At 38.2% G+C, this 15,259-nt stretch overlaps 1 protein-coding gene across 1 annotated transcript in view; it reads right to left on the bottom strand.

The window, feature by feature from the left end:
- Positions 1-15,259, bottom strand: part of LOC101347696 (alpha-fetoprotein-like) — a 54,886-nt gene that overhangs the window by 13,514 nt on the left and 26,113 nt on the right. Inside the window, exons 8-11 of the mRNA XM_023737812.1 lie at positions 9,962-10,176; positions 6,948-7,080; positions 4,333-4,430; positions 2,263-2,401 (exon numbers count right to left, since the gene is read on the bottom strand). Of these exons, the coding sequence (XP_023593580.1) occupies positions 2,263-2,401; positions 4,333-4,430; positions 6,948-7,080; positions 9,962-10,176 (585 nt within the window). The remainder of the gene's footprint in view (positions 1-2,262; positions 2,402-4,332; positions 4,431-6,947; positions 7,081-9,961; positions 10,177-15,259) is intronic.

The raw sequence follows: 15,259 nt of genomic DNA on the forward strand, positions 1-15,259 counted from the left end.
GGGAAAAAGCAGGAGTGCCAGGTGCAGCTTGGTTCCAGCCTTGTACTCCCTCTTGCAAGTCATCTTCACTTTGAGTTCACTTGGATCCCACCCCAGGTTCCTCCCCAGCCCAGTACTAGACTAGAGGTGACTTGAAGCAAGAGTTTCTTATGCTCCACCAAAGCCTCAAGGCAACATTACTACAAATTTACCTCAGACATAAGACTAATGATTCTTACTTAATAAGCTCAAATCCAATTTGCTTCTATTTTTATAACTGGACATCTGTAACCACCACAGAACTAGACACATGACAGATGCTCTATGTATATTTGTTTAATGAATAAAAAATGGATAAACAAATGATGAAAGAATTCATGGTTCCAATTTTAGTTACCTCTTTCATATCCTTGTCCCCTTCTAGAACTGGGACATTGCTTTGCTCCCAGCTTGGTGTCCTGGACACTGATACTTTTTCTGATGTTGTCGACAAGCCTGCCTGTATGCCTGTCTGAGTACAAAGACTACCCAAATTCCCTGTCACTAATGTATATGGGATGAAGTAATTGAGACCAGTGAACATCCACATTTAATGTAAGAGTTTATCCATTTCAGAAGTAGCTGAAGAGATTGCCTGTAAACAAGGCTTTGGGAATATACAAGTCTAATCAGAAGTGTTCCCCAAAGAAGGCATGACTATATGATAAAAGTTAGTAATAAAATAAAAGGAAAGCGGGGCTAGAGTAATAAAAACTTTTAAATCTGCAACCTAAACAATTATATTTTATCAGAAGAAAGATCAAGTTAGCATAAAGAGATGCTCTACCAAGAACATAGGGCAGAGAAAGGCTGTAACTGAATCAGAATTCAGTAATGTTAAAATAATAACTGCTTAAGAGAGAAATAATAGGTCCCTGGGTGGCACAAACAATTTGCACTCAAATACTAATCTAAAAGCTGGCGGTTCAAACACACCAAGCAGTACCATGGAAGAAAGTTCTGGTAATTTGCTTCTGTAAAGATTACAGCCAAAAAAAAAACTATAGAGCAGTTCTATTCTATAACACATGGGGCGAGTCAGAATCAACTCAATGGCAAGGAGTTTGGATTTTTGTTTATGAGAGAGAAATACTAGATCTCAGAGACTTGAACATCCTGGTTCCTGGAGAGATGTTCTCCACTGTGAGGGAGGAATAATTTTTCATGCCTCACTATAGCCTGGAAGAAATATCGCTTGATACCATCCATGTCCTTCTTCTGACTCCATGTGCACTAATACCCACATCCTAATTGAGTTTCCCAAACATTCTGAATGAGGAAAAAGTGTACTCTAGAAGGCATACAGATACTTGTACACCAATGTTCATTGCTGCATTATTCACAATAGCCAAAGATGGAAACAGCCTAAATAATCCGTAAGTGGATGAATGGATAAACAAAACATGGTACATACACATAATTTAATATTACTCAGCCATAGAGAGAAGTGAAGTTCTAATACACACTACAACATGGATGAAGCTTCAAAACATCATGCTGAGTGAAATCAGTCACAAAAGGATAAATATTGTATGATCCCACTTACATGAAATATCTAGAGTAGGATAGTTGTATAGAGATCAAAGTGCTTTAGTGATTACCAGGGGCAGATGAGAGAGGGGAAAGGTGAAACAGAATTATTAGGGGAACACTGAGCATCTGTTAAGGATGACAGAAAAATTTGAGAATGGTAATGGTTGAACAACATGATGAACATATTTCATATCACAGAACTGTACATGTGAAATGGCAAATGTTTTGTTACCTATATAATTACAACAATTAAAAAACAAAACAAAACTGTACCCTAGATCTTAGACCCAATTACTCCTGCCAGTGGAAAGGGATATTGCTCATTGTAAATGAACACACTACTGTTCTGTCTGTAAATTTAATTTGTGTAAGTTTGATTTAGATGAACTAGGTTAAAATTAGCATTATCTTTGAAGCTGCTAACAAGATCACTTTTGTTGACCCAAAAATCTAAGGAATAGGTCCTGGGATACCATCCTAGGAAAGGCCTGGGGAATCTGATATCCTCAGTGTTAGAGAGGTGACAGTCTTACACCTGTTGCTAACCAAAGACAGTTGGCATGAGCTGACCTGTGAGAATTTCTCCAGAGGACATAATCATTAGGCTCCATTGACAGTTCACAGATGTGTACCCGGAAGTGAGACTGATTGCTGGAGGATGGAGCTATAACTTTCAAGGAGAGGCAAATGTAAAGGCACAGACATGCTTACCGAGTCCTCAATGCAGGCAAACTGTTGTTCCTCACTCAATGGACAGCATTTGGAGGCAGCAGTTGCCATGTTCTTTGTGAACACAACCAACTCTTCAGCAGATAGTTGTGGGGCTTTCTTAGTATAAAGGACTATGAGCCTGAAAGAATAATTTCCTCTTACTTCTGATAGTGGCTATGTGCCCAAACATAAAAAATTCTACAGAATATAAAGAATTCCTCAATATCTGGCATTATCTCTGATTTAGGATGAACAAGGCATTAAAGTGAGTTTAATTCTATCCTTTTAGTCCTTGTTCCAATGGCCCAATAGCTTATTAAAGATACATGGAATTCTCTTCCCAACTCACATACTGCTCCACCATGATCTAACTTTGTTCTGTTTATCAGGGATGCTATGACAGCTAATTTGGATGGCTGTGAATTAGACTTGGAATAAACAGCTTCTGAAATAAATATATGCACAGGCCATTATGACTTTTATTGATTGTCTTCAAAGAGTTAAGCATTTTTCTGGGTATTCCTGATCAGAAAGCTGTCCATACTCTCATGGGACTCACACCCTAGTGGGGGAAATCAACAAGGACCGAATGTAGTGACAGGAGGACAGAGGGCTACAGGCACACATAGAATGACATCGAATCCCATCCCAGAAAGGTCAGGCAGGGCTCTGAAAGGAAATGCCATCTAAGGTGAGATCTGACAGATGACTAGGAATGAGCGAGGTGAAGGGGGGAAAAAGTGGGAGGGGAGCATTTGGGAAATCATTCGATGTGGATTTGTTTTCATGGTTGGGGTGGGGGGGCTGGAGATTGGAGAGAGAGGAAGGGAGAAAGCTTAGTTACAGAGTCAGAATTACATTGTTTTTTTAATCATTATGGTTTCTGTAAAAAGATTGAATTGGAGGTAGGGAAAAGGCAAAGTGAGAGAAGAAATTGTGCTCTAGCAGTCCATATAAAAGATTGCCTGAACTAGGGGAGTGGTGGTGGGAACTGAGATAGAGAGAGATCTTAAGGAGGAAGACCGTAACAGAACTTAATTTGAGGACAAAGAATTGGAATCAATTACTGCAATTCTATAGTAATGGAGTTGGGGGAAGAGTTTAGTTTTCACAACATCCAGTGAAACAGTTCACCTAATCCGTGGTTCTCAAAGTGTGATCCCTGGACTAGCAGTATCAGCATCTCCAGGAGTTTGTCGGAAATGCCAGTTCTCAGGGTCTACCCCAGCACTACTGAATGAGAAACTCAAAGTGGGATCTGTGTTTTAATAAGCACTCCAGGTAATTTTAATGTACTCCATATTTTGAGAACCATAGATCTAATGCTTAAGAAGGTCATTAGCAACTGAGCACAACATAATAGAAAAGTAATAAGCCAAATATTCCTTCTGAAACAAGAATACTTTTTCTGAACCCATTTTTTCTGGACATTTAATTTAAGCTCAATATTATGAGGCATTATATCAAACTGAACTTTTCCTCAATACTCTGCTTCTAAATATACTATAATATTAAGATCCTAAAGATTACTAAAAATTGGCTTTTGATTTTTGATATCTCAAGCTTTGAAATACTATGAGCTTTACCAGGCTCTACACATGAAGAAGTAAGTGTGTTCCTTCTGGCAAATAACTAAGATGTTGATCTATCTCTTGTCTTGGTGGTGAAAATGCTAGATTTTCCATATGAACTTGACTTGAAACAGACAAAGGAACTATACATTAGGTGTCTGTTACAGCGTTGACACAAAATCACAGAATTTTTCAGGATTACAGTGTTAGGGAGGCGTCCTGTGTGATTGCAGGGGGCAGCAAGGGCCTACTGTGATCCACAGCCTCTGAGCCTTGAGTGGCATCCAGCGAACTGGCCTGGAGAGCACTGTAGAAACACCCAAGGTTGTGTAGACATCTATCTTATCAAGACAAAGAGAGCTAGGTTAATTTTGAACTGATATTTTCCTTGGCTTCCAAGATTTTAAGGTTAGATCTAAACTCTTAGCAATTCTCAAAATCAGGAGTTAACTAAAAGTCACTAACAAACATAAACACAGAGAATATCTTTGAAACGTACCTGTTGTGGAAGTTACTCTCTCCTAATGTCTCATGTAAAGCACAGTAATATTTTACATGCTCATGGCTTTCCTGAACCACTCTTTGGAATATCTCTTTCTGAAAAAAAAAAAGACGATCAGTGTTTACCTATGATGGCAAATATGTATCCAGAGGTAAGATTGCGAAACTACCTTCTGTGATAGTTTAATATTACTGTTTTCCTAAACCCAAGGCTTTATTTACCTTGTGAGTTTGCAAATCTTGAAAAACATGTTTTGCTAAAAGATGAACCAATATGTACTTTGTGAAGAAGAAATGAGAAAGCAGGAATAATATTAAGTTTCCCGTGATATAAACCAACTCATTTGTGGGTTTACATGACATATTTTATATGCATAAGGTGAATCATTCTTCAAGTGGGATTCAAGATTCAGTCTTCAAGCCAGAAAGAGATCTTTGTTGTTGCTGCTGTTAGGTGCCCTCGAGTTGGTTCCGACCCATAGCAACCCTATGTATGACATAAGGCAATGCTATCCGGCTGCACCAGCCACACAATCGTTGCTATGTTTGAACCTATTGTTGCAGCAGCTGTGTCAATCCATCTTGTTGAGGGTCTTCCTCTTTTTCACTGACCCCTTACTTTACCAAGCATGATAGCCTGCTTCTGGGACTGGTCCCTCATGATAGCATGTCCAAAGTATGTGAGACTAAGTCTTGTCATCCTCGCTTCCAAGGAGCATTCTGGTTGTACTTCTTCAAGAGAAATTTGTTTGTTTTCATCTGGTAGTCCATGGTATATTCAATATTCTTGACCAACACTACAATTTCAAGGCATCAATCCTTCTGTCTTCCTTATTCATTGTCCAGCTTTTGCATGCATATGAGGCGATTGAAAATATCAAGGCTTAGGTCAGGCTCACCTTAGTCCTCAAAGTGACATCTTTGCTTTTTAACACTTTAAAGAGGTCTTTTGCAGCAGATTTGCCCAATGCAATATGTCATTTGATTTCCTGACTGCAGCTTCCATGGACATTGATTGTGGATCCAATATAATGAAATCCTTGACAACATCAATCTTTTCTCCATTAATCGTGATGCTCTTATTGGTCCAGTTGTGAGGATTTTTTTTTCTTTATGTTTGAGGTGTAATCCATACTGAAGGCTATAGTCTTTGATCTTCATCAGTAAGTGCTTCAAGTCCCCTTCACTTTCAGCAAGGAAGGTTGTGTCATCTGCATATTGCAGGCTGTTAATGAGTCTTCTACTAATCCTGATGCCACATTCTTCTTCACATAGTCCAGCTTCTCTGATTATTTGCTCAGCATACAGATTGAATAAGTATGGTTAAAGGATGCAACCCTGATAATCTTCATTGGTCAGTGTGTGTGTGTGTTGGTTATTTTTAATACATATTGCCTTTTTTCATAAGCAATACAGATATAGAGATATAGGTACAGGTATGGAAATATAGACAAGTATTAACAAGTCATGGTTTAATAGAAACACATACCAGTGGTGAACATAGTAAGCACTCTGCAAATAGACATTGAAATTAATCAAATAAATCTTTCAGAACAAAAGGAAAATACAAGAAATTTTTGAACCATGAAAATAAAATTCCATTGGGAAGATACCAGTGACCTTACAGGCTTAGTTCTTTTGTAGGAGAATTGGTTATCCAATTCAGTCCACCCGATTGTATCAGATTTGCAAATAGTTGACCCGGATTTAATAGCCCTGTTCTTACCACTTATGTAATGTTGGGCAAGTCACCTAAACCTTCTGAATCTCAGCACTCTCACCTGTAAGATACAGTTGATTATTGGCATTGTCTATTTTACCAGGCTGTCGTAAGGATCAAATAGGACACTCTTGTGAAGCTGCTTTGTAAAGTCTGAAACTCCATGCTCCTGTAAGATGTTGTTATCATCATGAGTATTTTGGAGGCCTTCTGTGATGGTAGGAGAAGGTGCTTACTATAGAAGAGTAAGTGATACTTATCCTTCTCTCTGGGAGCAGACAGATGCTAGGTGTACCTGTTTGAACCTTGACAGGGTAAGAGATGCCACTTTGCATCTCCCCAATCCTCTGTAAGTAGATAGGTCATTGATTAAAATAACAAGCCAGAACCATCCTGGCTCAGGGAAAACTATGGACGCCTGAACTTCTGACCAGAGGTTTGTGAGGCCACCTGCTTTTTCATGTCAAATACACAGCAGACATTACTACCTCTGAACAGGATGATTTTTGGAATGAGATAAAGGCAGTTTCCAGGCCTGCTTGGTGAAACCAGTAGACCTTTTCACACTCTAATAGGCTGCGCTTTCATGTTACCAGCCATGGTGTTGAGCAAGCATCTATAGTCCCTTCAAAGAGGATATTACACAGAGAAGGTCTTAGGAAGCACAGAATCTACCAAGTAGCGTCTCTCCCAGAGAGTTACTGAGGTTTGATGATGTGGCGTTTGGTTTAGATGGATATCATGTTTCTCGTCTAGTACTTGCAGTTAGCAAGAACATGAATAATCATCTTACAAAAGCATGGTACTACTCAAGGCACTGCAATTTTTCCTGTTTTTAGTTACGTATCTGTAACAGCTTAAAAAAAAAAAAAGAAAGAAAGTAAGACATTTACCCCATGGCTATAGCATTCCAGCGGGTTTTGTAATGTGCAGCATTTTCCCAATAAATTTTGATACACTGCATCCACTCTTAAAATCACCGGAACTGCCAATTTTGGATGTCTTCTTGAATATTCATAAAGAAACCTGTATCATATGAAACATATTAGAAAGTAAACAGTAAAATTCAGAGGCCACAGGTTTTCTTTCCGAAGCCAATTATGACTCTGAAATGTATCCAATATTTTAATTTGACCATTTGATCATTATGAAAACCTCAGGGGGTAGGCAGAAAGGTTTTGTTGCCTCTGTTTTGAGATAAGGAAACCAAATCACTGGCATTAAGTAATTTTCCCAAAGTCACGTAGTACTGAGTGGCAGATCCAGAACTTGAACCTAAAATATCCTGATTAGCTGGTTGTTTCTGGCCCAAGGTCTCGACTGACTTTTAGTGGAAATTAATTTCAGGGTTTTTATTGAGAATACATTTCCTCAATGATCTTGGAGGTGAAATTTTATAAATATTACAGTTTTTGTGTATATGTATTTTTTTAAGTGCTGGCTAATATTGCATCACCAACCTCTCCCCTTTTCCAAACAAGCCATCATGGTGAGTGATCCATGCATAATCTAGACATTGTTCTGGGTTGCAAGAAAGAGAAATTTAGACTCTAGTATATTTTCAAAGGAATCATAGAATCACAGAAGGGGCCTTTGAGGTTATTTTCATCAATCACCACAGTTTACAACTGGAACACAAAGATCCGAAGCAATGGAGTAACTTACTTGACTTACACTCCAAAGCTTATGTGATAAAGATGGGACTGGTCTCCAACTCCTTGTCCAATATGCTTTCTGCTAGTAAGATGTGCCTGTCAACTTCTTTTTCAGTACCAAATGCAAGTTTAAGAATTTGTAAAAAGTGGGTTTATATAATGGCATCTACTATTGTAAGTCAGTATCACACATAATTTCAGAAACATAACTAGTGTTATTCTCCAAAGAACTTCGAGGGAAATGCAAATTCTTATAAGATGTTGAAATTTAGCTGTTCCCAATAATTCTTCACAAAGTGAATTTGAAAATATTTCAATCACATAGCAACATTGTCTTAATATTATATGCTGAAATCAATTTGCCTTACATACAAATTGATATGCACTTCTGAACGGACATCAGAAATGTTCATAGTCCATCTCTCTAAACTTCAAATGCCACACCATGTGTTTGGTAAAAACTAGTTGCTGTTGAGTTGACTCTAATTTATGTCAACTTCATGTGTGTCAGAGTAGAGCTGTACTCCATAGAGTTTTCAATGGCTGATTTTTTGGAAGTAAATTACCAGGACTTTCTTCCAAGGAACTTCTGGATGGATTCGAGCCACCGACCTTTCAGTTAGTAGTAGAGCACATTAACAGTTTATACCACCAGGGAATCCTATAGGTTTGATTGTTGATGTTGTTGTTGTTAGATGCTGTCAAGTTGGTTCTGACTCATAGCGACTCTATGTACAACAGAACGAAACACTGGCCGGTCCTGCACCGCCCTCACAATCATTGCTATGTTTGAGCCCATCATTGCAGCCATTGTGTCAATCCATCTCGTAAAGGGTCTTCTTCTTTTTCACTGACCCTCTACTTTACCAAGCATGATGTCCTTCTCCAAGGACTGGTCCTTTTTGATAGCATGTCCAAAGTATGTGAGACGAAGTCTCGCCATCCGCACTTCCAAGGCTGTACTTCTTCAAGACAGATTTGTTTGTTCTTCTGGCAGTCCATGGTATATTCAGGATTCTTTGTCAACACCATAATTCAAATGCATCAATTCTTTTTCGGTCTTCTTATTCATTGTCCAGCTTTTGTATGCATATGAGGCAATTGAAAATACCATGGCTTGGGTCAGGTGCACCTTAGTCCTCAAAGTGATATCTTTGTTTTTTAACACTTTAAAGAGGTCTTTTGCAGCAGATTTGCCCAATGCAATATGTGGTTTGATTTCTTCCATGGGTGTTGATTGTCAATCCAAGTAAAATGAAATCCTTGACAACTTCAACAGTTTCTCTGTTTATCATGATGTTGCTTATTGGCCCAGTTGTGGGGATTTTTGTTTTCCTTATGTTAAGGTGTAATCTATACCGAAGGCTATAGTCTTTGATCTTCATCAGTAAGTGCCTCATGTCCAATAGGTTTAGTAGTAGGTATTAAATTGAATAAGGAAGACAGAAGAAGAATTGATGCATTTGAATTGTGATGTTGGCGAACAATACTGAATATACCATGGACTGCCAGAAGAATGAACAAATCTGTCTTGGAAGAAGCAGAGCCAGAATGTTCCTTTTAGAAGTGAGGATGGTGAGATTTCATATCATGTACTTTGGACATGTTATCAGGAGGGACCAGTCCCTGGAGAAGAGGACATCAGGCTTAGTAAAGTAGAGGGTCAGGCAAAAGAGAGGAAGACCCTCAACGAGATGAATTGACACAGTGGCTGCAACAATAGGCTCAAGCTAAACAATTGTGAGGATGGCGCAGAATCAGGCAGTGTTTTATTCTGTTGTGCATAGGATCAATATGAGTTGGAACTGACTCAACGGCACCTAACAACAACAGCAACATTAAATTGATTAGAATAGAAAAGCTGACCAGATGCCAATCCTAAGCTCTTGCTCATCTCTAAGTGCCTTAAAACAAAATTTGTTAATACTTGGTCCTCTCTCTGTTCTTTAAAATTCCTACAGTAGTTGTTAACATTTAAAAAATCAACTAACTTCACTTAAACCACAACAATAAAAAAATAAAAATAAAAAATCAAGAGATTTCCAGCTTCTCTCAAGGCCTGCATTCACATATGGCAACAATCAGCTGGAGGTGCCAGCTTTGGACTTCACAGAGCATAACCTCTTGGCCACAGTTCTCAGTCAATCATTTGTGTCATTGTTGGCACCTGTCATCATTTAAGTTCGCAATCCCTCCCAAAGAATTCATAAATGCAATATTCATTACTAAGATTTTATGAAAAGCTATATTACTCTTGTAGAAAGTCGTCTTGCTTGTCAGTGAATTGTTTGCATACAAATCTGTCTTCGGTAAACCTGCTGAGTGGCAGGGATGAGAGGTCAGGTTTGTCATCATTTTCTGAGGTGATAATGCATTCCCCTCGAAATGGCTCTGGCTGCTCACAGCACTTAGTAATTCTGCTGGGTAAGATAGCCTGTTTAGAGCAGGTATAGTTCATAAGCTGGCTCTAGAAAACATAAAGTGGAGCAGTTATTTTTAACTGTTTCACTCTGAACGTATTTATTTTTATTAGCAGGAGAAAACCAGAGAAAGAATTTAGTACCTAGATTGTTTTATCTGTGGCATACTGGGAGATTAAAAAGGTCATTTATAGTGACTCACTCGAATGAGGAAAAGTTTTCCATTTGATCTTACCAAGTGTCACAAGCTCTTTTAACATCTTTTACAGAACATAAGGGAAAACAGATTGTTATTGTTTCCCTGTTTACCTCAACAAAATATAAGTGAAGGGTTTTATTGTGTTGCTATTGTTATTGTTTTGGACTCCCAGTTCAGGAAGCATTTTGTCTCTGAATCATATCACAATTTGTTCACTTACTATACACGATACATCTCCGCACACACATATACATATTTATTTATACACACTTACACACAAATAAATATGTGTGTGTGTGTGAATAAACCAGTCTCTGTACTTAAGGAACTCACAATCTAGTTGGAGAGTCAAATATTTAAAGAAAAAATAAAAATGAGGAACTCACAATCTAATTGGAGAGTCAAATAACTAAAGGAATAATGATAATAATAATGCATCATAATAGAAGCTTTAACACAAGTGCACACGTGATGCTTAGGGAGAAGAAGATATTGTCCGGCCAGGATGGAGGTCAGAGTGAAGATCCTGAAAGAGCTGGGTCTGGAAAGACAAGTAGAAGTAAGTTGTGAGCAGATGAGTAGGAAAGGCATTCTAGAATCAGTTTTTATATATGAAGAATCTTAGAGGTGAGAGAGCATGACATATTTGGAAACGTTATATAGCGGCATATTTGGAGGATTTTGAGAAAAATTAGACAACAGATGACGAGGTTAAGAACCAAAGCAGTCACTGGGTACACTTAAGCACCACTGAGACACAGAATTAACAAGATTTTAATAAATTATAATAAGGTTAGGGGTAAGGGGGAGTGAGAAAGAAGAATCTAGGATGATATGGGGGACTGGGTCAATGGTACCACATTTTACTGAAATTGATATTCAAGAGAAAGAATAGATTTGGGGAGGGCAACTGGAGAGAGAAGCCAAGGAGCTCATTGTCAAAATACAGAGTTTAAGATGATTTTGAGGCCTCTGAGGAATCCTGGTGGTGCAGCGGTTAAGTGCTGGGCTGCTAACCGAAATGTTGCTGGTTCAAACCCTCCAGCGGCTCCACGAGAGAAAGATGTGGCAATTACTTCTGTAATACGCCTTGTAAACCCTGTGGGGCAGTTCTACTTTGTCCTATAGGGTCGCCATGACTCGAAATCGACCCCACGGCAATGGGATGAGACACCTATATGGGGATTTCCTGTAAGCATTTAGGGGTATAGATTAAGGGCTCAGGAAAGAAGAGTGGGCTAGAAGTCTAGATCTGAGAGTGGTCAATTGTAGCTACATTACGGGGTCAGGATGAAATTGATAAGGGAGAAAGTGTACATTAATTAAGCAAGTAGCACACTCTCAGGGGCTTATCAAATCAGTTTATTTCTCTCAATAAAGTCCTACTGGAGAGGGGAGGGGTTATCTCCTCCAGGCAATAGTTCTGCGAAATGGCCTGACAGGTTCTTTCATCTTTACTCTTTGGCTTTCAATATTGCCCTCAGCATTAAAATCTAGCCAGGAACTGAGGATGTTGGAGGAAATCCCAGGAGTGTTTTAGGGGCCAGGCCTAGAAATGGCATAAATCACTTCCAGGCACACTCCATTAGGCTGTTGTGAGACAGGCAGGGAAATTCAGTCCCCGACCCAGCAACTGTTCTGCACTGTGGTAAGGGAACCTAAATCCTTGATGGGGGCTAGCCATCTCTGGTAGCATGTGTAAAGTAAGAAAGGAAAAGAACCAAGCACAGAACTGTAGGGAAAACCAATTTTTCAAGGGCAGTTGGAGGACAAGGAGCTCACGATGAAACTGAGACTAGAAAGCCAGGATGTGGGAAGGAGACAGGAACAGAGCAGTGTCTGGAGCGCCAAAAAAGTACAAACTCCTAATGAGGAGATATTGGTGTAAAATATCTCAAATTTCAAATGATACTTGGGGTAAAGAATGCATTGAAATTGCCTTTTTGGGGCCTCATTGGCAGCTTCACCAATAGCAGCTTCAGTGGTGAGGCCCATGCCGGGTAACTGTCAGCGAGAAGCAAACAGGAGGTTAAGGAAATAGGGACAATTCATACTAATTGCTCTTTTAGAAGGTTTGACAGGAAAGAGAGAGAACAATTTGGGCTGTAGCGGAGAGGGCACCTAGGAACATAGGGTACACACACAAGCACACACACACAAATACAAACTAGAAGACTTAGACTTGATATGTTTCTATTCTGAAGGGAAACAGCCAGTAGAAAAAATTGAAAATACAGGAGAGAAGGTGAAAATTGACAAAAGAAACTGAGGATACAGGCATTCCAAGAAGACAAAAAAATTCTCCCCCCATCTATTATCTTCTAGACAGCACCTTCGCAGTCATCATTGGAAAAATAAATTAGTGCAGTGGTTGGCAGATGTCCTGCGCTCTAATCTTATCTCTGCCACTTTCTAGCAGTGTGACTTCCATTAAAAACAGAGCCTGGCACACAGTAAGTGCTTAAAAGTGTTTGATAAATAAAGTGTTCAGAATTACTGCTTGGCACACAGAGAGATTTCAAAAATGTTAGTATCATAGTAATTATTACACAACCATAGAATGTTGTTCCTATAATGCCTTGAAGTCAGAAAACAGAGAACCTTACCACATAAAATTAAACTATGTTAAGTGAGTGATACAATTAACTGTTAAACTGTATTAGTGGTTACAAGCTCAGGCTGCTAACCAAAAGGTGGACAGTTTGAATTCACCAGCCGCTCCTTGGAAACCCTATGGGGCAGTTCTGTTCTGTCCTATAGGGTCGCTATGAGTTGGAATCGACTGGATGACAATGGTTTTTTTTAGTATTAAGAATTAATATCCATTATAACATATTTGCTTTGTGAGTTGGTGTGATGTTTTGAAGCAGTCTGGTAAAGTATAATTAGCACTGATAAAAACAGACAATTTTCTAAGACACACAACTCAAATGCATGCAATCCATTACGCCCTTCCTTAAAGCATTATGAGAAATTCTCTAATCAAAAGAGAAGTAAATCGGTATAATAAAATAAACAGTGGAAAATATAAAATAAATGATAGTTAAGTAATTACTATTAACAAAATTATTTTAAAAGAATGACTATAAATAAATTAAGAAAACAACTGGGATAAAAGCAATCAAACAAATCTGAGGAGACAATAAAATTAAGAGTGAAACTCAGTAGGACTGATAAATAAGTTCAAGAACTTTGTATTGGAAAAGTTTATTTAGTAAATTAGATAATACCTTGGCAAGGCTAAATAATTACAAGAGAAATGAAATCCATGAGAAAAAAAGAGGTGAAATTACATAATTGGTGATGTTTTTAATTATCAAATGCTATTATATATAACTCTATATTCCTAAATGAAAAAATACTGATGAAGAGGCTTTTTAAGAAAATATATATTATCAAAACTGACAGACAAAGTAAACCATCACAATACACCACTAACAAGAAATATCAGACTAATATCCACCTCCATTCCCCTTCATCCCTCACCCCAAAACAGGTACTGAATCCTTACAGTTTCATGGGCGATTCTTTCAAACTTTCAAAAAACAGATAATTCTTACTATTATTTACATTATTTCAGAGACTTGAAAAGCAAAATAAGTTCTAATTTATTTATTCATTTGTTGGAAATTAGCATAGCTGATACCAAAACCTGACAAAGAATGTGCCAAAAAATAAAATTATAGACCATTCTCACATCTAAACATAAATGCAAATTTTTAAATTGTATATATATATATATATATATATGTGTGTGTGTGTGTGTGTATCAATCATGTCTAGAGATATAGTAAAATGGAATTGACTTGAGGAATATAAAGTTGGAAAATTAAGAACACTTTGAGGGACAGAGTAGCAGTGGATGGGGTCTAGGGACCATGGTCTTGGGGGACATCTAGGTCAATTGGCATAACAAAGCTTATTAAGAAAATGTTCTGCATCCCACTTTGGTGAGTGGCATCTGGGGTCTTAAAATGCTTGTGAGCGGCCATTTAAGACACATCAATTGGTCCCAACTCACTTGGAGAAAAGGAGAATGAAGAACACCAAAGACACAATGAAAATATTAGCCCAAGAGAAAAAAGGGCCACATAAACCAGCAACTTCATCAGCCTGAGACCAGAAGAACTAGACGGTGCCCAGCCAGCACCAATGACTGCCCTAACAAGGAACACAACAGAGAGTCCCTGACAGAGCAGAAGAAAACTGTGGAGCAGAACTTAAATTCCCATAAAAAGACCAGACTTAATGGTCTGACTGAGACTGGAGGAACCCTCGAAACCATGGCCCCCAGACACTCTGTCAACCCAGAACTAAAACCATTCCTGAAGCTCACACTTCAGACAAAGATTAGACTGGACTATAAAACATAAAATAATACTCATGAAGAGGGTGCTTCTTAGTTCAAGCAGATACACAAGACCAAACTGGCGGCTCCTGTCCAGAGGCAGAATGAGAAGGCAGGAAGGGACAGGCGCTGGTTGAATGGACACAGGAAAACCAAGTGGAAAGGGGGAGTGTGCTGTCACATTATAGAGATTGCAAATGGTGTCATATAACAATATGTGTATAAATTTTTGTATGGGAAATTAACTTGAGCTGTAAACTTTCACCTAAAGCACAGTAAAAAAAAATAATAAATCTTTTAATATAATTTGCCAATGAATAAGTCAAAAGATAGAAATGAAAAATGCTCATCCTAAAATGACAAAAAAAATTATGTTTGGAATCCATTCTAATTAAAAACAAAACAAAAACACCTCTAAAATAACATTAGAAATCTGTTAGCACATAAACAATATCTTTGTCAAACCAATAACTCTAAATCTGTTCCCATTATAGGCTGGACTAAGACAAGAATGCCAGAACAACCTGCAGTTGTTTAACATTGTGAAGACTAGTCAATACAATTAAATAACGTAGGTTATTCT

Source organism: Trichechus manatus, unplaced genomic scaffold, assembly GCF_000243295.1.
Source record: "Trichechus manatus latirostris isolate Lorelei unplaced genomic scaffold, TriManLat1.0 scaffold00108, whole genome shotgun sequence".
NCBI classification, from domain to species: Eukaryota; Metazoa; Chordata; class Mammalia; order Sirenia; family Trichechidae; genus Trichechus; species Trichechus manatus.